Source organism: Pteropus vampyrus, unplaced genomic scaffold (genome assembly GCF_000151845.1).
Source record: "Pteropus vampyrus isolate Shadow unplaced genomic scaffold, Pvam_2.0 Scaffold106, whole genome shotgun sequence".
Taxonomy (NCBI): Eukaryota; Metazoa; Chordata; class Mammalia; order Chiroptera; family Pteropodidae; genus Pteropus; species Pteropus vampyrus.
The window spans coordinates 4,337,484-4,364,827 of NW_011888887.1; the positions used below are offsets into that span (position 1 = coordinate 4,337,484).

A 27,344-nucleotide genomic window follows, 5' to 3' on the forward strand; every position below is an offset into this window, starting at 1 on the left:
ACTAAACCAAAAACACCTCTACCAAGAGTCACAATTTTAAGGCTATTTGCTCCAGCAAATCTTGACGAAGTCTTGATTTACTATCGAGGCCTGATGCCTCAATATTTCTATTTCATTCTAAATATATTCAGTTCATTTTCTTAATTTTTCACACGTACTCAATCTTAGGAGTACATGAGACCGTCTAAAGCATTTCTTGTTTGGTTTTGATAATTACAATGCAGTTTGTTTTATCTAAAATAATCTTAAAAGCTGTATAGGCTGTTACATAAATAACAAATATTTTGTTAGAAGAAAAGTTAATTTTTTGAAATTGTGGCATAATATTATCATTATAACTAACTGAAAATTTGACTAACAGAAAAGTTAGCGAAATTGTTAACTTGAAAAAAACATTATTCTTTTAATGTTAGTGGATTATTTTTGTTGACTAGAGTCATCTCTTCTTTTTAAAAAAAAGAATATTAAATCTTTTTTTTTTTAAAAAAAAAACATAAGAAATAGAATCAAAACTATCTGGCAGTGCTTTTTAAAATAATTATCTTTTCCTATCTATTATAAGCAGTCACTATGCTTCACCATTTTTTTCAATTTACCCCTCTGTTCATTCAGCATTGTCTAAACACTGTCATCTTCTCACTCAATAGATTTCCACAATACCCCCTACTCCAGAAAAGAGAAGTTCGGATTCTGTGACAAGGTGCCTCAAAGCATTTATCTCCTTAAAAATACAGCCAAAACGATAGTGGGATGATGTAATAAGAAGAGTGCTATATTGGGGCCCTTAAAATCTGGCTCTAGTCACTAGGCCTAAAAAAGTTGGCCTCAGTTTCTTCCTTCATAAGGTAAAAAAGATGTGTTATCTCCAACATGTACAAATCTATAAAATATAAAGTATGAAAAATAACTACCTTAAAGACAAATCATTAACAAATTAAATTAAATCAATGTTGATGCAATACAGTAAAACTAAAAATTGGCTAAAGAAACAATTCTTTGACTTTCAGAATCAAATATTCTTAACCATCCATTTTTACTATCTCAGCACTTATTTAAACCTCTTTTATTAAACCTGGTAATTATTAGAAAACTTTGAAAATAAATTTGGCAAAGTCATGTCATATTTATTTTTATATGTTAAAATATGATTTCTGTTATTTTTAAAATCAAGTTAGAGTCTTCCAAGAGCTAAAATGGCTCTAGTTGTCCTTTTGATATGAGCAATCATTCATTTACAAGATGTACTTAGAGAACTTTTAATTTTTTTTAAGTATACACAGTTAAGTCTTTTTCCTTTTTTCCTTTCTTTGGAAAAAGATTTTCTCCCTCAAGATAATTACTCTGAAACTGGTGACTCAGGTCCTCTGGCTATTGATAAGGATCATCGGTCCATTGTAAGCAGAAATGGCTTTAGGTCAGGCAAGGCCCTTAGAGTTCAAGGGGAGGGGGGGGACCTTTAGCCCAAAGGTTTTTTATTCTTTATGAAATATATTAAACAAGCCTCTTTTCCTTCACTCACTTAATTGGCAAATCAATAATAGAAAATTAATAGATATATGATTTAAATAACAAGTTTGTATCTTCTTTTTTCCTTGTCTAGGGACAGAGGCAGCATTTTGGCAGTATACTCAAAACCCCATTCTGACTGAGACAGAGAGGGAAAGAGCTCCATGAAATCGCAATAGGCAGGGACTATGACCCTTCTCAGCAGGAAGCACAGAAGAAGAGACCTCCGGCCCCTCAACAGCCATACTAATAAGAAGGAGTTCATAGCTCTTAGAAAAAGGTTAGGCAGCAAAGTTAGATAGAGGGGTTTCGGGTCCACCTGCAAAATGCTGAGGTCATCCTATTCTAGAAAGGGTCTGCCCCAGTCCACCCACAATTAAGTAAGCCAAAAGGCATTTTTAGGCTAAAAGTAACTCATAAAAGGAAACAAGTAAGCAGAAAATTGGGTACTAGTTTAAGCCAGTTGCTTGCACAATGAAACCATAATGATCTTCAACTCACCTGAGCCTCATTATGCCATCATAATATAACGCATTTGCCCGGAATTTCATTAATATCATTATAACAGACTGAATTCTAGGAACGAACATGCGCAGAGAGCAAACAATGAATCACTGAGTCCTGTCAGTCTTAGTCGTCCATCAAGAAAGCCCACTCCTCTAAGAAAAGTAACCACACACAGCAAATAGGGATAAAAACCCCAAAGGCTTTGCCTCTGAGCCCTTGAGCCTTTGAGCCACCCTTCTCTTGCTCAGGCCACTTCCAGGTCTGGAAGCATACTGTTGCTTCACTTTCTCTTCCCATAAAGCTATTCTTTTCTGCTATACTACTGTGTCTTGTTCAATTCTTTGTTTGAGACATCGAGAGCCTGGACAACGTGTGGAAAGGGGGCATCCCACTTTCGGGTACCTCCTCTCGCAGGAGAACTGTAACTCTGCACTTCAATAAACCCTATCGCTCTACCTCTTCCTTTGTGTCTGCATCCTCATTTTTCGGGTTCACGAGACCACCAATTCCTGATGGCTTCGATCAATGAGCATACCAAAAACTCTACAATACTTTTGAAAATTAAATTGTATGTTTGAATCCTCTACAATGTATTTTCTATAATAAGAGTGGTCTGAAAGAATCACATTTTTCATAACAGCCTAATTTGCACCAATAAAATGCTAACTTTTCTTGTATTTAGCAGTTCTATGTTAATATATGCTTATTAAAATAATATTCTGTAGTACTGATATGAGATATATTCTATTTGCATTGTGATTTTCCTATTTAAAGATACTACCCTTACTGTTAAAATATAAAAGAACCATGAGCTTTGTTAACTGAAACTGAGCAGGTTGCTCTCATCAGACCATGAGACAAAAGAAGTTCTTGATAAACTCTCTTCTAAACTAGGCTATTTCTAGGAAATTAAGCATCCTCCAGAAATCTTTCTTTACATATCTAGAGAGAATTCCCAAAACTTCCAAATGAAACTGAGAAAACAGCTTTCAATCATAAGAAATGCTGCAGATTCTTATAGTTTGCACATACAAAGATCATTGGTGCAGAGTAGGCTGCCAGAGGCTTAAAAACTGAACTAATTTAGAAAAAAATTCATGACAATTGAATTTGAAACTTGATATGGCATAGCAGATTATTATTGTTAACATTAGAAAAGAAATTCAAAATTCTGATCGTCTTCAAATATTGGAAAAGGATATCTCTGATCAATTTCCTCAGAAATACTCCTTTAAATGTGTTTTAAAACACATGCTCTCTTTTGTAGTAATTTAAGATTGCTTTTTCCTTTCTCAAATTAACATGTATACAGGAGGAAACTAACACTTATCAATCAAGATTCATTTTTGTTAGGCATTACAAGTAAGGCAGAAAGAAACAGAATCTTAGTATATTTCCTTTAAGATAATAAACTACTTCATTTTTGTTGTTTAACAACTTAGAAAATGAAAAGTGTTTTAAATGTGGGAATGAATTTACCAGTAATAAATTTTATTTAATAAAGACAAAGTGTGTAATACATGCTTGCTCATCAGCCAAAAAGAAAAACAAGAACAATTTATTGATAAAATGAACTAATACAAAAATATATAAATTGCCCTTGCCTTTGGAAGTGAGATTATACATTTTTTTATAGTCAGCTAAGGTGTGATTAACATTTAAGTACAAAGGTTACTTAACATTTAAACACAAAAGTTTCTCCATGAGTTAGTTACTTTGGATTTTTAGAATTCCGCTTACCAGCATTTCTGTTGAAGCTGTGTTTTATAAAAGATGAGATGTTCAAGCACTTTATGCAACTGAGGACTATTCTTCTGAACACAAGTCCAAGCAGCAACACAGTGCCAGAGCAGGTGGTTAACTTCATATCCTTCCTGATTAAATTGCAAATGGTCCTGGAATTAAAATATGAAAATATGTCTGGGGAAGAATTCTTTAACTTGAATAAACATAAAAAATAAATTTCAAATATACAAATGAAAATGCATTTTTTCTTATACTTCATATTTCACCAAGTGGAACAATTTACTCAAATATATTTTTGTAAGTATATATATTTTGTAAGTTAATTTGAACTTAAGATCTTAATATATTTTCACAGGGGTTTCTGGTGTTCAAAGACATCAGTTCTACAATGACAAAAATCCTGTATTCTTCAAGAAACAACTACTAGACACAATTATGCCTCTTAGACTCCATATGACTTAGTTCTCTGTGACATCCAAGGAGGAGGGGACAGAGGAAGTTTGAACAATGGTCAAATAGCAAATTAGGTTTTAAAACGTGGATTTCCACTTTAAGGAACAAAATACATGCATAGCTGGACATGGTCAATGTCTACTAAATATTTTAAAAGCCTCCAAATTCAGAACACAAATGGGCTGTTATTCGTTTTTTTCTTAGAGTGCTTTCTAACAGTTTTATAGATTTAATTGGTCTAGCGAAGTAATTGGTAAAAAAGAAACCGATTTTATTGTTAGATGATGATAACATAGCACTCTCATTGAATTTTTCCCAACAGTAAAGATTCAAATACACATCCCATGATATATACTCGCATTGCTAACTTAGCTGGTGTCTCTTTTACACTCAAAAGAAACACTTAAATAGACTCTAAAGGACTTTATAATTCTCATTTGTTATATAAGGCATCAGGACTACAATTTAAAGATAATTTTCATGTTGAGTACTCAAGATATACAGCTAAAAGTTCATAATTAAATTTAAACTAAGACATTTTAAGTTTTTAGTAAACTATTTAGTTAGGTCCCACAGGTGTGTATTGATCTACTTTATGTCAGGAATTCAGTCACTAGAGATAAAGGCATAGTAAGATAAAGTCTCTGAACAAGGCTACTGACTCTGGGGAACAATTATTCAGAAAAGCAAATGGAAACAAGTCATTGTTTAGAATGTTAGAATATTCCACAGAAAACTTTTATTCTAAAATATTGGAAGATATCGGACTGAGATGTACTGACTTCAGTAAACACACATATTCTATCCAAATAACTCAATTTTCTGCTTCACGGTTGAGCCCACCCAAAAATGGAACCCATAAAAATGAAATTATTTTCTCAAATTGCTCTAGATGTCTCTGCCTGGATGCCTGACTGCCTTATGTTGCAAACTTATTCAAAATAAATATCTAAGTAGATATATTTTGAAACTTGTGGTTGGCTTGACTAATTAAAGCAATTGACCTTTTAAAAAAAATAATGTACATTGCATGGCTACATAGGCTATTCAGTTAGGTCAAAAATTCTTGTTAACAAACTTATGCACCATCACCAGAGAAAATTCCCAAAAGCATGTGGCAAAGAAAAGACCAGGATTTGAACCATGAGCAAGATTTAAATTTTATTTTCATTTTTATATGATGCCATTTTTACTGATCATTGAGAAAGAAAAAAAGCAGTCTTTGATGTCTGGAACTGATTTGACATCAATATTATTACACTCACAATCAGGTTTGTTGGATATAAACTCACAGAATATCAACCTCAGGCAATATTACTGAGACCATGATAAATAAACAAACAAAGCCACTTGATCATTTTTTCTAAGCATAGACAAAAAGTCATCACTGTGCCATCTACAAAAATACCCAATCATAAAATTGTCTCTACTTTCTGGCAGCATCAAATTTAGAGAGAACCCCTTCTTCTTTAGAGCCTCCCCAAATCACCCAAAGTCCAAATCCTACAATAGACTCATTCTTCTAACCCTCTCTGGTGGTTCCTTGGGCATGTGTTCTCTCTCTGCGACCAATGAAAAGCCTGCTGGGTTTAACTGCATGTGCTCCTGGTGGACTTTCACTGATGGCCATTGGCATCGAGAGCAAATGAACCTGCCACATCTGCAAATTTTCCTGGTAAGTGAGGCTTTATATATTTCAAATATTTGCATAGAAATTTTGGTGAAATTTCTTCCCCTTTGTCAAAAGAAAAATATATTTGCTGAACTTGAAGGAATTAATATAATAATGATAATTATGCTATTTAATACAATTATGTACATCATCAGCATAACAGACCAAAGCAATTAGATGGTGTAGAGTTATTTGCCTTTGCACTACATCGGTCCCACTGAAGGGGTGGTTGGCAGATATGTGCCCTCTGCAAACTTAACTACAGCACAGAAATAAAGAATATATATTGAGAAACTTTTATAACAATTTAACAGTTAATTTTATGTATTTTTCATTTTAATAAAAAAATTAATGCTTGCATTTTTATGTATTTTTTTATTTTCAGTAAATCATTATTATTATAGTTTATAATACTATCAGTCTGTGACAGTTTGGACATTTTTTAAAAAGTTGAGAGGGATCTTTTTACCACAGGTAGTATGAGGCTTGTCTTGAATAGCCATAGAAAGTAGATTCCCACACCTGCTCGCCAGAATCTTGAAGTTTATATAGAGGCCTCAACCAGGGTCAGTCACGTATATCATCCAGATGGTCACAACAACACATTGCTCTCTCAAGGTTGTGTCCTTTTTAATGGCTCCCACTGTGGAAATGGTGAGCAGGACACACATTCCAAGGACAGAGTGGGGTAAGGATCTGCCAGGTGCCCGGGGCCAGCTTGTGGGTCAACCAACAGTCACATCCTCGATTACCTCCTCCAGCGGGCTATGAGTGTCAGCTCGTACAATGCCTACTTTGAGAGGCCCACCTACAAAAGCGTTATTAATCTTCTATTGGCTAAGAATTCAGATAACCACATCGGCTTGAATTTTATGCGAATTTGAGAACACAAGCTCTGTCTGACTAAGCTCTCTTTTATAACAGAAATGAGGTTTAAAGTACAGGCTCTATTTTGGCTGCTCAGGGACAACTTTTTGAGTTTTATTCTTGTTTTCAGTCATTTTGAGGATGGTTGACATTGCCATGAAAGGGCTTTCAATATAAATCTCTTATTTGGATAGCAGGACATGAAGCATAGGATAATGTTCCTAATTTTAAAGAACCTGTATCTCAGTCTAACCCAATTCCTAGGAACCATTTACAATTACAGTACAGCACAAAATGTCCCAAATTTAGATAATGCCTTTGGTTTACCAAGTACTTAAAGCATTAGAGGATGAAATTGCTAATCACCTTTAAATGTAAACTCCATGTGTTTCCTAGTTTTCAGAAAACCATTTGTAGTTTAGGATAGCTGCAACTATTCTGTAAAGGGTCTATAGCATTTTAGTTGAGTTTGAATCTACCTTCTCCAAAGAACTATGTTATTATCATGTTGACAACTGTGCTTAGCAATTTCAGCTTTGCTAGTGAGCGAAGTACAGAGTGGAAAACTCAACCCAGGAATCTGGCTCTGCAACCCACAGAGCTAATTAAAGTGTCCCATTTGTCAAAGTCAATGGAAACCCTGTGTCTAGATCAGCTTAAAAGGATATTAAAATGAGAAATGGGTTCCAGCAGCAGAGAAAGGAAATGTCCTATTCTTAAATAGAACCAGCACCCATTTTGTGTGTATCCTAATGTGGATGTCCTACAGAGTTCTTATTATTTTCAGCAATTTTATAGCAACACTTTGAAAACAAATTAAATAATTATGCTTGTACTCCAATGCTTATAAGTATATTAAAAATAAAATAGTTTACAGTGGCCCAAATATGCCATCATGGACCTTTTAGCATTATTGGAGGCTAAGGGCTATAGGTATAAATCCACAATCCTCTATTATAGCATACTAATGATAAAGAATGGAGAATGAATACAAATGTATCTTTTATATTCCCATCGCTCTCTCTCTTTTTTACCTGCTCTTCTCCCAGAGTTGAGAGAGAAGGTATTAGATAGATAAATATTCAGCCGAACTGGAGAGGCTAGCTTAAATTACTACCGGAGAAATTGGGCTGAAACTGGAGAACGACATGAGAACATGCAATCAAGCACTGAATCAGTTTGCTCAAGAAGCAATTTTAGCGGCACTGTGGCTACACTGCTTTGTATATTCTTTACATTATGAGGTAACTGGAGGAGAACAAGGAGAGCAATATATCTGATAAGCTACAATCTGTTATAATCCCTTCTCAGAATCATAGCTGTTGTAGAATTTAGAAAAGATTTAAACTATGCCTGTAGTTCTAAAAAGTGGAAAAAGACACAGAAACAGCGTCTTCTCTCACTCTAAGGAGATACATTCTTTTCATGTGTCGACATTTTTGCCCCTTCCAGTTCACACCAGGCTGTACAACCAACCGTAAGCTTCCGTTTTCTTGCTGTGGATGCACCAAGAGTGACAAAAAGATTGATTCTTAAAAAGAAACAGAATCAGCATTGAAGGTTGCCTGTCTCACAACCAGAACACTTATGTCATGAAGGTTTCACAGAATCCTATTTGTTTAAAAGCAAAACTACTACATTAAGTTAAGCATAATTAACTACACCGTTAAGCACAATCATTTAGTCAGCATCATCATGTCCTTAGATGAAAATTATTATATTTATCTGCCTAAGTTAAAGTGAGTTCATAAATATATTTTCAATAAGCATTATTTACATTTACATGGCATTTAATAATTTCCAAGGTACATGCTGTTTTGTAATCTTCACAACAATCCTGTAGATTAATGAGGGCAAATATGATGATGATGAATATGGTGGCAGCAATGGCGATGTCTTTTTTTTAGAAGGTCAGTAATGAAACTCAGCTTTACTTCATAAGTAACATGACTCAAAAGTAATGCTTATATTAAGCAACTCAGAGATGGTTAAGAAGATTGCACATATCATTTTTAAATATAGTTGGTATCTAATATTATATTAGTATATTAGTTCCAGGTGTATGACATAGTAATTCTACATTTTTATACCTTACAATGTGAAGTGATGCCTTTTTAAAGATAAGCAAATGGGGATTTGGAGGGTTTAACGGACCCCTCTGGATCACACAGCCAGTTGGTGAGCAGATCTTTCCTCTTCATGATCAGTACTCTTTTCTGTTGCTCAGTATCTTAGATTATATATTTATCATTATAACATTTTTAAACTTGAAAACAAGGTCCCTTTTACACATTAAGCAATTTGCGTTCATTAGTAATTATAACCATAAGATTCATATTACTCAATATATGTCATTCTTTATATAAATGTTTCACCAAGTAATGAGTCAAAGAGATACACTAAAATCTAGAAAGAGTAAAAATAGATGTGGTTAAATGTTTTTCTTTATATATTTAAATTTGAGTTAGTTTTAGAAAGGGACCAAAAGAAATGTGAGAAAACTGTGAGGCAACTCATAGATAAAACTATTTAAAAAGAGAATCTTCTTTAATTATCCTTAGTTGTTTCTACTTATGTTATGTTAAAAGTATTTTTTCTTTTAAAAAAATTATTAGAAAAATAAATTTTCTATTTATAAAGTATAAAATAATACATATATATGACAAAAATAAAATAGTAAAAGAATCAAGGTTTCGAAGAGTTCACTCCTTTTTTTTGGAATATATGTGAGAAAAGGAAATAAAGCATTATGAACCTTAGAGACTGAAGTTTACCTTTTGAAGAACATCAGTGTATAAAGTATATGAACAATTATACAAGTCGCTGTATTTCTGTTTACATAATACATTTGCATAATAATTTATTACATGTATTATAGAATTGATAGCCAGTTTTCTCTAATATTAATCACTAATATCTAAGTTAGAAATTAAAAAGGTTTTTCATAAATAAGGGATTATTTTAATTCTTCAATTTTGAACCATTTAAATTTTTTCAGTGGTTTTAATAGCATGTTCAATGTTATTACATATGAATTATCGAAGCATAAAAATGTTATACCTGCTTTCATTAATAGCCTGCACTTTACACAATTTTCTTTTAATAAAAATGTAATATCTTAAAATGTTCTTTTATAACAAACTAAATTATGTTGCAATTTTCCATTAAATAGCCAAGATGGACTCTATAAGGAAGATGGTATTGTGGCATTACTCTATTTAAAGTAGCAGCGATGCATATTGATGCCTGCTACTGATCATCTTAACTAACTACTGTCCAGGAAATGTGTGTATGGCTGCATGAATTTAGTGTCTTTGCTGTTCACTCCTCCCTGAAGCTAAAATCATCTTCGGTAATGCTTAATGAATTGGCTAGTACAATTATTTAATCATAGCAATCTTATCCGATTCATCACACATTGAGATATACTCACCATGTCAGAATCTCTGTTCTTATATTGTTCCTTGTTTTCCACAGGGCTAAAAACTGATCCAGAAAATAATTCTCTTTTACATATAATTTCCATGGTTTTCAGAATAATTTGCACATTTGAAAAGATGTTTGGATACTTGTAATATGATTCTCCAGAGAAAGAAAGTGCTTTTGTAAAAATAAAAATTTGAGAGAAATATTTCATTAATATCTTGCATAGTGTTCATTTGTCTTAGTTATTAAAATATAATTAAATTCAGTACTTTGATGCTGAAACTACTGTACAGTTTCCCATGTATTCAAGATTTATTATGTTATGTATGACACCTGCTGGTGTAATAGAAAACTACAAGGTAAATAATTCATACGTAAGAGTTTATATTATTCAGAGCAGCAATTGCATAATGGTTAAATGCCCAATTAAGTATAGTTACTGTACAACAATGCTTGGAAACTTTCAGCTGAAAATAAAGTTATAAGAGATACTATACTCATAATGGATACTTTAAAATGGTAATCCTACAAACAAATCAATGTCATTGCTTTCAATCTAACATTCTCCATTTTTATTCCTTTTCAAGATGTTCTTATTAATCTTTAAAAGTATGTATTTTAAATATAGCACCAATTATGTCATTTAACATAAGACTATGATGTTTAACAGAACCATCTTTGTGCTGTTCTTTTTATAAACTGTTAGACAATCTCTGAGTTTTAGTCTAGCGACACAGTGGAAAAATTAATAATAATCAATCTTCTACTGAATGGATATATGGATAGATAGCAACGGTTAATAGCCTCAGATAGGAATCAGCCTGTTGCTGAAGATAGAAATGTAGCCTAAGTAAGGCTCAATTTTACAGTATTTGATAAAAGGGAGAAATCTGGGGATTTTATCCTTATGTGAAACAAAGATATTGGTTTTCTTGGGACATATCCACAATAACAGGCTAATGTGAGAATTTCAGGTTTGATTCAAATAATTTTTCAATATTTATTTGCCACCATCATCTAAATATTTGATGAATCACTATGCTGAACACAGTGAGGAGTTAAAGAAAGGATTTATAATGTAATGATGAAATCAAAACAAGTGATATGATAGACATGAATTCTTTTTCTGCCAGTCTACAGCCTTGTCTTGGTTTTACACCCTGTCAGAACTTGTAGTAGTGGTACATGCCAGTCATCCTCCAAAACATTTCCACCTTTTATTCCCTCCTCCGTGACTTTTTCCATCAAACACCATTCTCTTTTTTTGTATCTTGAGTCCCTTCATCTCTTATTCTACAATATACTAATCTTCTCTTGTTTTGACGTTTTTTTCATCTAAACTATTGACATATTTCTTTTTCTTTGTATAGCTAAGATTTTCGAAATAGTTTGCTATCTCTGTCTTATGCTTAAACTTTCCCTTCACTCTGTTTATGTTCAATCTGAACTTTGCTTTTATCTCTCCACTCAGGATGCTCCTAAGATCAGCAGTGACCTTCTGATTGAAGAAACCCATCATCACTTCAGACTTCCTACTATTTAATATTTCTACAGCTGTTGATAATTTTGATCTTCTTGAATTACTTTTTTTTGGAGGGGGGGATTTCTATGTCATCACTCCCTCCTATTTCCCTTAATTTTCCTTTATTGATGTTTTTTATTCCAATAATCTATTAAATGCTTATGTTTCCCAAGATTCTATTCCTAGAATTAATTTATACTCACCACCACCTCCCAGGTTATCTCAGCCACGTTAATATGGATGACTGTCAAAGTTTTCATATTAATATCAATAAAATAATTGAATCCCAGTTCAATTATTTATTTCCCTAGTTCCAAATCTGTTTCTAACTGCTTGCTGAATATCTATACCTGAGTGATGTTTAAATTCAATATGCCCAATGTTCTTGACCCGATTAATCCATATGTAAAACTTAAGATTTCTCCTGAATTTCTCACTTTCCCTTATATATAGATTAGATCCAATAGATCACTAAGTGCAGTGTCTTTTCTCTCCTAAACATTTTCAAAGCTATTTTATTCCATCCTAGTCTCATTTTAATAGTTCATATATTTAACATCTTTTGCCTATACGAATATTGTAGCAAATTGACCTCTCGCATCCACTCTCCCCATACTCCAGTCCAGCATGTCCATTGCCACTGGTGTTACCTAACTAAAATATGAATTTAATTCTATTAAATCCAGAGAGGTAGATACTATTACAGATGAGGAAAATTAGTTGGTCAAGGTCATAGACTTAATTAACTAGGACAGTTAAAAAGTAAAATCCATGCAATCTAGTTCAGAAACTGTACTCTTCAATAATATACCTATTATCTTTCATAAAAAATGAAATACAGCTTATGCTCTTCATAGTGATAGTCTGAGCTTCTCAAAATATAACATTAAACATTTATAAGTATAGAAAAAAAAGGATAGTCTACCGTATAAATATGGTTGAAGCCTAAGCAAATGTTGTTTAAAACATTCTAGATGACCATGCAGGAAATAAATAAAAAGTCGTAAGAAGACCAAATAGCCAATCTGTCAAAAGAGAAAGAAAAAAGTGTTTCTGTGTTGCATCAATAAATGTTTAAAAACCATAAGGAAAATAAACTATTTTCTTATTACATTTGCTTTTGATGGAACAATTTCAAACTCTTGAGATTATGTGCTTTTGAAATAATTTTAAAATGTTTTATATCAAGGCTGAAATACTGGTTCGGCCAAAAAAAACTTTTATAAATCATCTCTACATTACATATAATGACCAACACTGAATATATTTTGTTCTATGTCCTTTAGAGGAGTATTTTTCGAATTGCAAGTCATGCCCTTTAAGTGAGTCATGAAATCAATTGAGAGGGGATTTTAAATAAAATGAAAGAGAAGAGAAAATATCATAGTACATTACACAGTTCCTTGTTTCAGTATATAAATAAATGTGTATTAATATGTGTACTGGATTGCAATGCAAAAGATATTTCACTATGGGTTTCAGTCAAAACATTTGAAAAACATTGCTTTAGATATTTTTGAGAAATATTCTGCCTGTGCATAGCATGCTGTACTAAGATCTCCAATCCCTCATGAAAAAAAATCATTACTACCCAAACCCTGTGAAGTTTAAAATACATGTATAGCTGAAACAGTTTTTTACATAGACTACAGAAAATGTACTACCTTCAAAATCATACAATATGCAAGATTTCACAAGAAATGACAAAAAAAAAAAAACCCATATAGTATAGAAATAAATAGTACACAAGTGCCTAAATTGCTAAATCATAAGTTTATGGAGAAGAACCAAATAATAATAACTTCCACTATATAAGTATCAAGATATATGTGTATCCAAATCCATGTGACAACAATGCAGGGGATTATTTGAGCTACATGTAAAAAAAAAAATAACAAAATTCTAAAAATGATTCTACTAAATATCAGTGATTCACCCACAACTATTAAGCAAATAAGTCTAGTAGTTGCTTTGAATTCTACTAGACTTTGAACCCAGGACTGAATGTATTGTACCAAAAGTCATGAAATTTCTATTATAGCAGTGATTTTCCATATATTTATATCACAAACTCTATCGGTAAAATAAATTCTGAGAATGCCGCACTGATATTTGTAAGTGTATCCATAAATTATAAATGTGCACCATTTATAGACTTAAAAAATAAATAAAGATAAAATGTTTATAAGGCATGTGTGCGATATCTGCTCATATATACTACTTTGATATAGTACTGTGCTTCTCTAAGAGATTGAAATGAAAAATTAGAAGAAAATTTAGGATTTTGCAAGGGATTATAGCTAGATATTGAAATAAATATTACTGTTTAAAAATTTAATGTGGGAAAATATAAAAATACATGAAAAGCATATCAGTTTGAATAATCACTGTTTGTTATATTCCAATTTGGTTATGAGTTTCACCCGACCCAGAGGGTATCCCTAGTTATAATTGTGTTTGAAAAAATAATTTTAAAGCTTTCATTTATAATATTCTGAAAGGCTAGATTTTCACTGAAAAAAAAATTCTACCTTTCTATATCTCTAAGGAAATATGGGGCTTTCTGTGCATCTTGCCTCATGTCGCATTTGTGTACATATTCTTTCTGTAGCTTGACAACTCAAGCTTTGCCTTCTAGACTAAATCTCTGCTTATCAAGTTCTCTCTCTCTGCTCTCTCATCCTTCCTTCCTTTATTCTTTATCCTCCTTCTTTCCTTCTCTTTCCATCTCTTCTCTTCTGGGCTTTTTTCTTTCTTTCTTTGCAATTAATCCATAAAACCACTAGTTAAGCTAAATTCTTTTGACTAATAATAAATTTTTTGCAAGGAGCCATAATTATCACAGGGAATAGCACCACATGACATCCTGGTCAGAACCTGATAGAACATGAGCTACATGAAGATAATTTCCCATTTTATGGCTCTAAAATGACTTCAAATACTGAGAGAACAATTCTCTTCTCAAATTGGGCAAGCATTCAGCGTTATCTGTCAGCATTCTTAAATAAAAAATGGTATTGTAAAATCCTTAAAATAGAGAAGAGAAAAGCTAAATATACCCTAATACAAGGATAAACTTGATTTTCTGTTAAACAGTATTTTCTTACATAGTTGGTGGTAAATTTTCTCAAACTATTTCCATTTGGGTATCATGCAATAATGTATTATCCACATGTAGAGAAGATTAAAAAACTTCCAAACAGGAGAATATTCTATAATAAAACCAAGTGGACTGTTTAAATCCTAAAACAGATGTCATTTGACTACACATACTATATGCAGCAATTAAAACACATTAAAATATTTTAAAACATACCTTTGACAGCTTTATTTCAACTGAATATAAGTATGTCTTTAGGAATGCATCACAACAGAGTCGATATAAAATTGATTCCGCAACAAAAAATAAGGCAGGTAGATGATCATAATCAAAGGAAGCATGGTCCATGGAAGCATAAAGTATATTTAAAGCCTCTGCAATATCAGAAAGTAGAACCTCCATGATTTATAAATGATGCGCTGTTTTTCCACATGCAACAATTAAGTCTTGCAATTACGTGTTTACTCAGTCACCAAAACCAGATTATAGCTTTTAAATATTTAGAAATCCTTTGACACTCCCCCCGCCCGCCCGCCACCACAATCAAGAGGTGAAGTCTATGCTCCTTTCCCCTTGAACTTGATCAGATCTTGCAACTACTTCAACCAATAGGATGTGGCAGATATGACACTGCATGACTTCCAAGGATAGATCAGAAAAGTCAACAGCTGCCACCTGGATCTTTTCATCAAGATACTAGCTTTGGAACCTTAAACTGTCATGGAGGAACTCCAACTACTCTGAAGTCACCCAGATTGTGGGGAGGGGGGGTAGGGGGGAGTGCAGGGAGAGAGAGAGAGAGAGAGAGAAAGAGAGAGAGAGAGAGATTGAGAGATGCCCAAGGAACTCTACCTGCTCCAGACAGCACAAAAAGCTCACCAGGCCATATACATAATGGTGTAGGAAATAGGACAGAATTGGATGGCAAAAGACGATGCTAAAGACAAGTGCTATAAAAGAGTGGAAGATTAGAAAATCAAAGGAGTGGAAGCAAGACTCAGTGGAACTGAATGAGGAAGAATATAGAGCTAAGGACCTAGAGCAAATTGCACCTCAAGTCATTACAAAGATTTTGATGGGCTGTCACGTAAATATCTGAAGAAGAACAGCAAATTCAGAGACTTGAGAAAGGAAAAGCCCTGGCATGTTTAAGAGACAAGCAACCAGAGTAAGACTGGAGCAGAGTGAATAAGTAAGGGAAGTAGCCAGGGGCCAGATCATTCAGAGCCTTGTAGCTTATTGTATGGAGTTGGGGATCATTTTAAGTGTAATCAGAAGGCACTAGAAATTATTTAAATTCTAGAATGGTTACTGCTGAGTGGAGGGTGGACTATAGAATGAGAAACAGACAAGATTATAGGCAGAACACAGAGTAAGAGGGAATTTCAGTTGTGGAGCTGGTGAAAAAGAATCATACTTAGGGTTTTTATTTGGAGCTCAGTGTCTTAATGAGTTAAAAAGCTTTTGGCGGTGTGTAATGGAAAATTCAACAAGGTGTCTTCAAAATAAGTATGTTCATTACTTCACAACATCAAAGATGGAAAGGCTTCATGGCTGGCTAATATAACTACCCTCTATATGCATATTTTTTTCATCTTCTACTTCCCCTGATGTATATGATGACTGCAATGACTGCTCATGCTCCAGGCATTTTGTTCTTACCTCACCATTTAGAGAGGAATCAAGAGGGGCGTAGGGAGTGAAGGGTGCTTTATTTCCAGACATGTCTTTGTCGAAAGCAACTTAATAAAAAGTACACAGAACAGGCTCGTCTTTATATCTCTTAGTCGGGACTAGGTCATGTGACAACCCCTGATCTACTCATGGACAAGAAAAGGGGTGGATCACTATGATTAGTTTAGATGAACCATAATTTACCCATGAGGCTGGGAAGGGCCAGTCTTTTTATGAATCACACGACTGCAGGATATCTGAAAAAACTGAGGTTTAATTGACAAAGAAGAGAAAGTAGCAGCTGGTTGCTGGTAAGCTAAAAGTGTTTATTTCCATATCATTTAAACATTTAATAGAGGTCAGGCTGTGGATGGTACTGTGACAAAGTGCCATACAGGCAAGTTAAATACATAATGGTTCTTACTCTTCCTGTTGCTTTAGAGCTCCCAGATAGCACCGCAAAACCCAATGTACATGAGGAAATACTCTCTGACCTCATATGCTTAACATTCTAAGACTCGTTTTAAAAGGCACACACATAAAATTTAGGATAATGAGGGAAGGAGTTTTACCTCTTTAGAAATAATGGCTTTTAATTTCTTTTTAAAATTGGTTGGAGGGTACTTTGAAAAGAGACATATCAGTTAGAAATGATAAATGAAAGGGTAATGAGTAAAATGGCTGTTTAAATAAGTGAAAAACAAATGGCCGTTTGGTTCATGTTTTATGAATAAGAATTATAAAATGCAGAAATAAGTTTTCTAAAGTATAGTGCCTATTGTAATTGAAAATCACTAAATGCCACTTTATATTACTTTTTAATTAAAGTTACTTTTAGGAAAAAAAAGCAATAAAGACAATGCTGAGCAAGATTTTAAAACAATTTTGTAATTAAAATGTTGAGGAGTCAAATTCATAAGTTCAAAATTACAAAAGGAATTTTCATCATGAACATTTTGATATAGAATGGCAAGTTTTTCTTAGATCCTGCATAATTTCTAAATGCTAAAATTCTAAAATTGTATCTTTACTGCTAATCTAGAAAACCCTTCAGATAACTAAGAAGAGTTTAGTTAGAACACATACCGTCTTGTATGTCTCCTTTGCATTGAGCCAGATATGTTACTTCAGTCCATGCAGTAGGAAGATGCACATGCTTCCCAGTGCCTAAGGTCTTGAGACCCAATTTTCTCTGTTATGGGGAAATATGAAAGAGGCAAACAAAAATGTACTGATTATTGTTTGTTTGTTTGTTTATTTTCAAAGTCCACCAACTAGAAGAGAAAGTTCATATACTAAGTAAATCAAATAGTGTACCATTACCTTACATCGGAGAATGTTTTTTCTAGCTAGGTCCAACAATTCTTCCTTCTCTTTTGGATCTTCTGTTTGGTTGAATCTCAAGATGAATTCTTCTGTGATTGAAAATGGTAGCCTGAATAAACAAACAAATGTCAATAATTATGGCTATCATTTCCAAATTTTAATTAATCAACTTCCAGTGGCTAAATACACCTATTTTTAAAAAGGTACCTTACCTTATAAAAATGTTTCACATAGAAAACAAATCAGTAAAATAATAATAAAAAAAATATGTATAGGCCTCCTAGATTGATCTTATCGTACTTATCATACTTGGATTGAGAAACATAATTCTCATGATGTCAAATAGCTTTGTGACCTCTGAAAAAAAGTTTCTGAGGTGATTGCCAGAAGTCTTATAGGTGTATGCCTTCTTCACAGGTAAGATCCAGTACAGCTTCAATTATGTTAAAGACTGATTTATCTCTTCACATATATCAGTGTTGGTTCAATTTAAACTAAACCTTTTTCCTTCCATGTAAGTGGAATCAGTTCAACTGTGGCTGGAGTAAAGTGAACAGGGGAAGAAAGATGTATGTGGTAAGGTCAGAGAGGTGACAAGTAGCTAGATTAACTCTGAATGAGATGGGGAGCTATTACAGGATTTTGATAAGAGGAGTGGCATGATTTAATTTAATTTAAGAATCATTCTGATACTGTGTTGAGAGTTGGAATGTGGGGAGGTAAGATGAAACAAGGAAAGGAGCAAATATATACTTAGATGAGAGGTAATGGTGGCTTGGATTGGGATTATAGCAATGTGAGTAGAAAGAAGAGTTTGAATAATGTATATATTTTGACATTAGCTCCAACCAGATTGCCCACTGAATTAGAAATTAAGTGTGAAACAAAAAAGGAGTTATGATTAACTTGAGTAACTGGAAGGATGGAATTGTTATTTACTGAGATGGGGAAGATTGCTACAGGAGCAGATTTGGGGTAAGGGTAGAGAATAAGTTCATTATTGGACATGTGATGTCTGAGATGCCCATGCCCATCCAAGAGGAGATGTAGAGTATGCAGTTGAATATATGAGTTTAATTTCAGGAAAAGGGTTCAGGTTAGATACATAAATGTTTGAGTCAATAACATACATAAGGTATTTAAGTCTTATGAATAGAAAGGATCTCATGGGAAAAGTGTAGAGAGAGTACACAGTATTTCAAAGATAATTGAGACAAATAACTTGAGAGTGTATACAAAAGAATGAGTAGAGTGATTATAATAATGTACCACAGAATGGGCATGGGATCAAAAGTGACATCAGAGGAATAGTGAGTAGGTAGTAGAATCAATGAGTTGTTTATATGTGTAGTCAAATAATTGTTGGAGTCATGTTAATAGGAGTGATCTGAAAGAATAAAACACATTTTTAACATCTTACTATATTCGGGATTTACTGAATTAGTTGCTCTGTGAGGTATAGAGAGAAAAACATGAGTAAAAATCAGATTTTATCCCTGGGTAATTCATAGTCCTATTGGGGAGATAGCTGTATGCAAAAGTAATTACAATGGTCGCGAACATAAACCGACCTATATGCACTCTTCTTAAGAAACGGAATCATGTATGCAACACTTTAGCATGCTTTCCTTATTAAATTTATCAGACATTTCTCAAGTTAACTGAACTTAATATGTGGCAATATGGATGTAAATAACAAACGCTACAATTCTTTTATTGATTGACATTTCCTGTTACTTCCTGTATACTTCTGGCCAAGCTATCTAAAAAGAAGGCCTGGTATTCAACAAGTGTGCACTATTCTGATTTATCAATTGCCACACTATATCAATAGTTAAGTATTTTGATTACCAACTCTTTTTCTAAATATATTTTTACAAAACATCATAAGAGAATGAAAAAACAAAACTTCAAGTGGTAGAACATTTTTTCAACACATATAACTGACACAGGGCTTATATCCAGAATATGTAAAAAATTCCCAAGCAACAGAAACACGGAAAGGAGGTTTAAACAGGCAATTCATACACACACACACACACACACACACACACACACACACACACACACACACACTCCAAGTGGCCAATAAATATGTGAAACAATGATGAACACAATAAATGGGGAAATACAAATCAAAACCACAATGAGATGCTACTAACACTTCAAACGGTTCACATCCACCAGAATAACTAACATTTAAAAAATGGAAAAACCAGGAATTGTAGGTAATAGAAACTCTCACAAGCTGCTTGTGGCAGTGTAAATTGGTACAACCACGTTAGTAATCAGTTGAGTGTTACCTACCAAGATTGAAAAGAGACATACCCACTAATTTAGCAATCCCACCACTTTGATAGATAGCAAACAGAAATATGTATACCTGTACAGCAGGGGACAGATAACAGAATGCTTTCATAAGAGCTAAAATCTGGAATCAAACTGATTCTCTATCTCATGAACCAAAAAGTGTGGTATGTCTGTGAATAAAGGGTGAACAAAAACATTCTCTCCTTTTGTATAGACAAATTTGACCTTGGGTTAATTTTCTCATTTCATCTCCATGAAAATCTAATGAAAGTGGATGTCAGCTCCGTTGTTGAAACCATTGCTTATGGTAAAAATGACCTGATTAGTATACTACATCTGGACTAGGAGGACTGTGAATAAACTATAAATACCAAATAAGGAGAGCCTTTTGGCTTCCCAGAGTTCACATCATTTGCAGGAATCCATGAATCTGTTTTTTAAAAAGTTATTGGTTCCACTTTGGGATGGGGAATTCTAAACCCACATCCTTTGTACCCAGGTCTCTGAGTTTTGTGTCCTCACAGGAGCAGTCATTCAAAGGTGCTCAAGAAGATTAGCTCCTGTTCTTTTCTGTTGTGTGGGCTGCTATGAGACCACTCTCGGAAGGTAAACAACCACCACTCCGCTGGCATTCTGAGTTTCCGGTGCTGTATACCTGCTCAGTGACAATGTCAGTGGTTAATGTGAAGTATCATAATCATGCGAGTCTGTGTGGTTGAGTCTGAGAAGACCCAAGAGTGGGTATTAATATTAAAGAAATGAAAACAAACAAACTGCAGCAATATGCACAATACGGATGATCTCACAAACATAGTATTAATTCAGAGACAGAATAATATATACACTACAATATTTATTTCATTTATATAAAGCATGAAACTGAAAAGAAAACCAAAGGAAAGTTAGGAGATTGGAGAAAGCAGGAGAAAAGTGTATTTTATTAGAAAGATTTACAAAAGAGGTTTCTGAAAATCATTTACTTCTTCACCTGGTAAGTAGACAAGTGTTAGCTTTATAATAACTTTTAACCTTTATATTTATTTTTGCATACTCTTCTATATGCGTGTTAACATTTCATAACAAAAAAGTTTTAAATATTAATGGCAAGATCTAAGAGTATGTGCATTTTTAATTATAATAGATTTTAAAAAATACTTTATCAAAAAAATTCTAATCATTCATATTCATACCAGGAAAGCATGAAAATGCCCATTTTTCCACATTCTCACCAGAACAGGATAATATCAACTGCTCTAGTTATTGTCAATTTGATTTATGAAAATGGTACTTCCTTGTGGTTTAAACTTTGTATTTCTCTAATTACTTGCATTCCTGAACACATTTTCTATATGAATGGCTTTATATTCATTCTTACATTTTCTATTCTGTAGCAAGCATTTTTATATATCTTGTTCATTGTTTTCGTATTAATCTTTTTGTCTTTTTTCCTATCAACTTGAGGCAATATTGCACAGTGGTTAAGTGCACAGGCCTAGTAGCTGGACTGTCTATGGTTTGAGTCTTATTCCGTCTCTTATCAAATCTGTAACCTTAAATAGTTTATTTAACCTATCTGTGCCTTAATTTCTTTGTCCATAAAATAGAAAATAGACATTTTTCATAGGTTCTTTTGAAAGTTAAATGTAATAACATGTATTGTACTTAGAAGAATGTCTGGCATGTGCCTGGCACATTATTTCTGGGGTTTCTTGCTTAGATGATCTCCCTCACTCAAATAATATACAAATAGACATGTAAATTTTCTTACAATAAAATTTTACATTTATATTTTTAATCCATTTGCAATTTATTGCTGAAAATGTCGAGATGTGGGACTCTTGGTTTTACTTTCAATGTATTCTCATAGTGACTTTCATCCAACAGTATGGAAGAGAGGGAGAAAAAGATTAACTTTATAGTGACGAAATCTGACAAATACTACTTCAGCCAGGAGATCAGATTCAATATCCACAGTGATCAAATGTGTTGACAGTTTGTACCCTTGATGTGATGTGATGAAAATGCACTTAAATTCTGTGGCTTTCTCACCAAAAAAACCATAACCCCAATCTAATCATGAGAAAAACATGAAAAAAAAAATATCTAGTAGAGGAACATTCTACAAAATGCCTGACCAAGACTGCTCAAAACTGTCCAGGTCATCATAAACAAGGAAATTCTGAGGAACTATCACAGTCAAGAAGAGCCGAAGGAGACATGGCACTGAAATGTAATATGGTGTCCTGTATAGAGTCCTAGAATGGAAAAAAGACATCAGGTAAAAACTAGGAAAATTTGAATAAAATATGGGTTTTGGTTAGCAATGATATATTGATATAGTTCAATATTGTGAGTAATATACCAGACAAATGAGATGTTAATAATAGAAGAAACTGGGTGCTAGGTATATGGGAACGCTTCATACTATCTTTTGATATGTCTGAAGCTACTCTAAACAATAAATATATCTAAAACTGTTCTAACCAGTTTTATATATAAAGCTGTTCGAAATAATAAAGTGTATTTTAAAAGAAGTGTTGATAGGTAAGGGAGAAAAATTCACTTGAAGATAGAGTCTATCAGTCATTTGTTAATTTAGTCCTTCATTCTATATTAATTGAGCACCTCTGTGAGTCATTCTTCCAGGTAAGAGGACACGAAACAGAAGAGAATCAAAAACAGATGTGCAGTCACCTGCTTCATGGATCATATAGTCTATTGGGAGGAGAATAGATAAACATTAGACAAGAAAACAAATACATGAACAAGATGATTTCTGAGAGTAAGTGCTGTGAATACAGAGGCAGAGTGGAGTGGAAGAGAAAGAAAGCTGCTTTATATTAAGCAATCAGGGAAGAGTTTGAGGAGAGACATCTGAGCTAAGATGAGAGAGAGACCAAGAAGACAAGAGATGAAGACAAAGGAGAAACTGATAAGAGTGGGGAGATAGCCCTGGACTAGATTTTGCAGGGTATTTAGACCAGAAGCTAGGGTCTGGATTTTACTCTAGATGTAATGGGAAGAAACTGAAGAGTTTAAATTAGAGCACTACAAGATTTCATTTACACTCTCAAAAGATAGCTAAGGTTGTTGTTCACATAGCAGAAGCAGGGACATTAATTAGGAGGCAGAATGACAGGAATTAGATGACAGTGACTTGGTGGAGGCAGGGGTACTTGTGGAGATGAAGAAACCGCTTAAGGTCACATAATTACAAAGGGCCAAGAATTCATCTCAGGTCTAATTCTAAAGCCCACAAAAATCCGTTTCATAATTTAATATTAATGTATCTGTCTTACATTCCTTTCTATAACTTGAGATTCGGAAGTTTTTCCTTATTGCTGAATATACAATTTCCTTAGTGAACACCTGATGACTCACTGATTCTCAACTGTACTTTCTCTGTTTTAAAGGGAAAAAAAGGAGGCTCAGAGAAGTTAAGTATCAAATTCAAAGTCATGGCTTTAAAAGTGAACAAAGTCAATATTTGAAATAAGCTGTTTTTCCATTTAGCTCTTTTTATAAGATCCCTCAGAATGTATTACAGTATAAGAATAAGTACTATATGTATTCTTCTTTTTAATAGTCAATGCAATTTAATCAGATTGCCCCACTACCAACCATAGACACCTCCCAAACACAACAAACACATACATGCATACACACACACACACACACACACACACACACACACACACATTAACTCAAGGTTTCAAATACAAATTAAAAATACGTTTTCTAAAATGAGACATTTTACCTCAGATTTTTCATAGGCTCTGAGGAAAATGATTTTATTTCTAAAGCCGAGTAAAGCCTCAGTATGAAAATAATATCTAATTCAATTTCTATACTTGGAAAATATTTTATAAATAATTTTAGTTTTGTCAATTACTTTTCAATATGACTTGTGGCCTGTATGAATCATAGGAAACATGGAAAGCTAATGTTTTTCAGCTTTTTTTATGGATATCATGTACTTAATTGGTCTCCCACAGCTCATGTCAATAAATGTTTAATGGGAAAGAAATACAACTATTTTAATCATTTCTTGTCCGTCGCAAATAGAGATTTTATGCAAATTAATGCTTATTTAATGATAAATACAACACATGATAAGAAGCAAAAGAAAACTTTAAAAAGTAAATATAGGCATTTGAAAAAAACATATTTTAGCTTCACACATTCCAATTTTTTTCAAAATATCAAAGAATTTCACAAAGGTAAATGTAATCTACTATAAACAATAAGTCAGTCCTGTTGAACGGGTAGTGACTAAAGATAATCATTCTAATTTTCATATAAAGAAAATATACTAAAGTCTTCCAACTGCATGGATACCCAGTCCAAACTGACCCTTTATATACATTATCTATGAATTCAAAACTTTTTTTAACTGACAATTCATTTGTTTTGTAAATATTTAATGGAAGCCTCCAACAATCAAGGTATTTTGCTAGATACAATGAGGGCTAAAAGAGCAACCAGGCCCGGCCTCAGGAAGTTCACAATCTAGGGGTAAGTGAGACACATCACAAATGATGTAACATAAAGGAGACATACTGAATGAATGAATAAATGAATGAATGAATGAATGAATGAATGAATGAATAAATAAATAAATAAAAGCTGTGTGAGTTCAGAAGTAGACATCGTGATTCCAAAACTTCCTAATCCTATAATCTTTTTTTAATAAGTATGAACTATAATTTCTCATCTGTGGAAATGTGGACAAAATCTTGTAGAAGTTTATAAAACATTAAACCTAGAACACAGTCTCATTCCTGGCATATATTCAGCAGAAGATAACTGTTAGTCATAAGAATTGTTGGTTTTGGTTGAAGATTCAGAAAAAGCTTCTTTGCAGAAATGGCACTTGAGCTATACCTTGAAGTATGGACAGGAACTGAAATGTGACAGACTAGCAGTTATCCTTTCAAAATCCTTTCTCTGCTTCTTCCTGGGCGTACGATCTACCAGCTACAGTTTATATTTCCCAGTCTTTCTGGCAGGTGGGTATAGCCACAGGGCCAAGCCCATGGGATGTGAGCAGGTATAATACATGAGAATTTCAGGTCACCTCTAATTTAAAGACAGGCCATTTTCTCTAGAATAAGATTTTTTTTCTACTTCCAGTGGACTGAAACACAAATATAGTGCTGAATCAGCTTTGATTAGGCAAATGAGTATAATTCTCTATGAGATCATGAGGGTCCTGAGTTTCTCACTGAACCCAAATACAGAGCTATCCTGAAAACTATGCACTGGATTCACATGTCAGATAAATACACTTTAATCTTACACTGAAATTAGAGGCCTCTTTTATTGTTGAGGAGAGACATCTGAGCTGCCTACATCAATGTCCATTCTCCATTTCTTACTAAATGATTCTAAGTAAAATTCAGATACTAGTTCAAGGAAGTCTCCTAAAAAAAAAACCCCACAAGTCTATGGCCATGCTACCCTGAACAAGTCTGATCCTGTCTGATCTCAAAACTAAGCAGGGTCAGGCCTGGTTAGTACTTAGATGGGAAGACCACCTAGGAAGATTAGGTGCTGCAGGCATAATAAATAAATAAATAATAAAGGATTGTAAATTGACAAGGTCCTTGCAATCTGTGAGATCAACCAAGGGTTGCCTCGCCTAAAAAATTAAAAAAATAACAAATTAATAAATTAATTAATAAATTAATTAATTTAGAAAAAACACACAAGCCCTTTTTCTGCTTTCTCTATTTTGCTACATGAAGCATGACTGTGATAGCTGGAGCTTCAGCAGCTATGTTAGATTATGAAATGGCCTTAAGAGGAAACCATGTGCATCAGAGAGCTAATTAAAAGGAGCCTAGGTCCCATATCACCATACCAGTTCTGGACTGACTATAGTCAAAGAAATTGACTTCTATTTTGTTTAAGTAGCATTGCTATTTTATATTTTTTTTAGTTGCAGTGGGTACCAATTCTATATTCTACATAGACTTTTGAGTTTTATTTGATAAATGAGAGGGAATTATTGAGCTGCAGAGTGATGAGATTACAACTTTGCTTTAGGATGACTAAACTGAAAGTTGTATGTTGAATGGTTTGGAGTGAGGAGTGACTGTTGGTAAATAGGCAATTATTTCAACAATTTAGTTAAGAAGTAAGAAAGGTCTCAACTGAAGCAATAATAATGAAGAGTGAATGAATGTGAAAGATTAGATAGAAGCTAAATCAAAAGAGCTTGATGACTATGTGACATGAGAAAAGAAATTGTGAGGTGAACATACAGATAATCTCAAGATTTTGAGCCTACAGAGTTAGCTGTAGAGAGTTGGAACGAAGTCAGTTAGACGAAGGAATTTGAGTTGATGATCTATGTCATTCTGGACATATAGACTATGACTTACCTGTGAGACATCCAAATGGAGCGGCCTGTAATCTAAATGAACTTGTGAGGTAGGCATTACAAAGTGAATAAAATCTAGAAATAAAGACTGAAGATTCATTTATATATCAGTGATACTCAAAGCCATGAAATTTCTAGGGGAAGAGTACTGAGAAAAACTAATATCTTTGGACAAATCTCACAGTTACAAAGTAAGAGGGGAAGAAGAAAATATGATAGGAGATTCAGAAAAGTACAATAATGGAATTCAAATATCTGTACAATTTGGAGTATTAACTCCTTCTCTGAGACTTGTTCATTACTCATAATCTCAGCTAGTATGTCTAAATTCTATATTAGTATCACATGGCACCACACCTCCTCACAGCTGTAATTGATTGGGTCACAATGATATCTGACTCAAGTTAGCCCAGTTCGATCCTCATGGGATTTTTTAATAATTAGCTGATACTTTAATTAGTTAATGTTAGAGTTGAAAGGCCATATAGAGCCAAGAGGTAGCTTTTGTGGAAATGTCAATCAAGACGACAAAACACCCCAAATTTATAAAGTAAATTTCTGTACATGTCATTATGAATATTTACTTATTCATCATTGTAGCACCTGATCAATGTTTGTTGGATAATTTATTGATGTATAGCCAGATCCCTACCTTTTTAGAGTTTATAGTCTAGTATACATACAGACTATATCTGTCAACCATTTTATCTTTAGGCATCTTTTAGAAAACACATAATGAATACTGAATGAATAAGTGAGGTTTGACTATAGGGCTCCATAAGACAGCCCTATATCCTTCCCTTACATTTTTCTTCTGCTTGAGTTAAATTGAATGTGCCTGTTCCATGTA

At 33.5% G+C, this 27,344-nt stretch overlaps 1 protein-coding gene across 1 annotated transcript in view; it reads right to left on the reverse strand.

The window, feature by feature from the left end:
- Positions 1–27,344, reverse strand: part of TMEM232 (transmembrane protein 232) — a 160,228-nt gene that overhangs the window by 117,628 nt on the left and 15,256 nt on the right. Inside the window, exons 3-9 of the mRNA XM_023533626.1 lie at positions 22,245–22,364; positions 17,797–17,908; positions 17,560–17,665; positions 15,016–15,173; positions 12,625–12,724; positions 10,185–10,351; positions 3,754–3,908 (exon numbers count right to left, since the gene is read on the reverse strand). Of these exons, the coding sequence (XP_023389394.1) occupies positions 3,754–3,908; positions 10,185–10,351; positions 12,625–12,724; positions 15,016–15,173; positions 17,560–17,665; positions 17,797–17,908; positions 22,245–22,364 (918 nt within the window). The remainder of the gene's footprint in view (positions 1–3,753; positions 3,909–10,184; positions 10,352–12,624; positions 12,725–15,015; positions 15,174–17,559; positions 17,666–17,796; positions 17,909–22,244; positions 22,365–27,344) is intronic.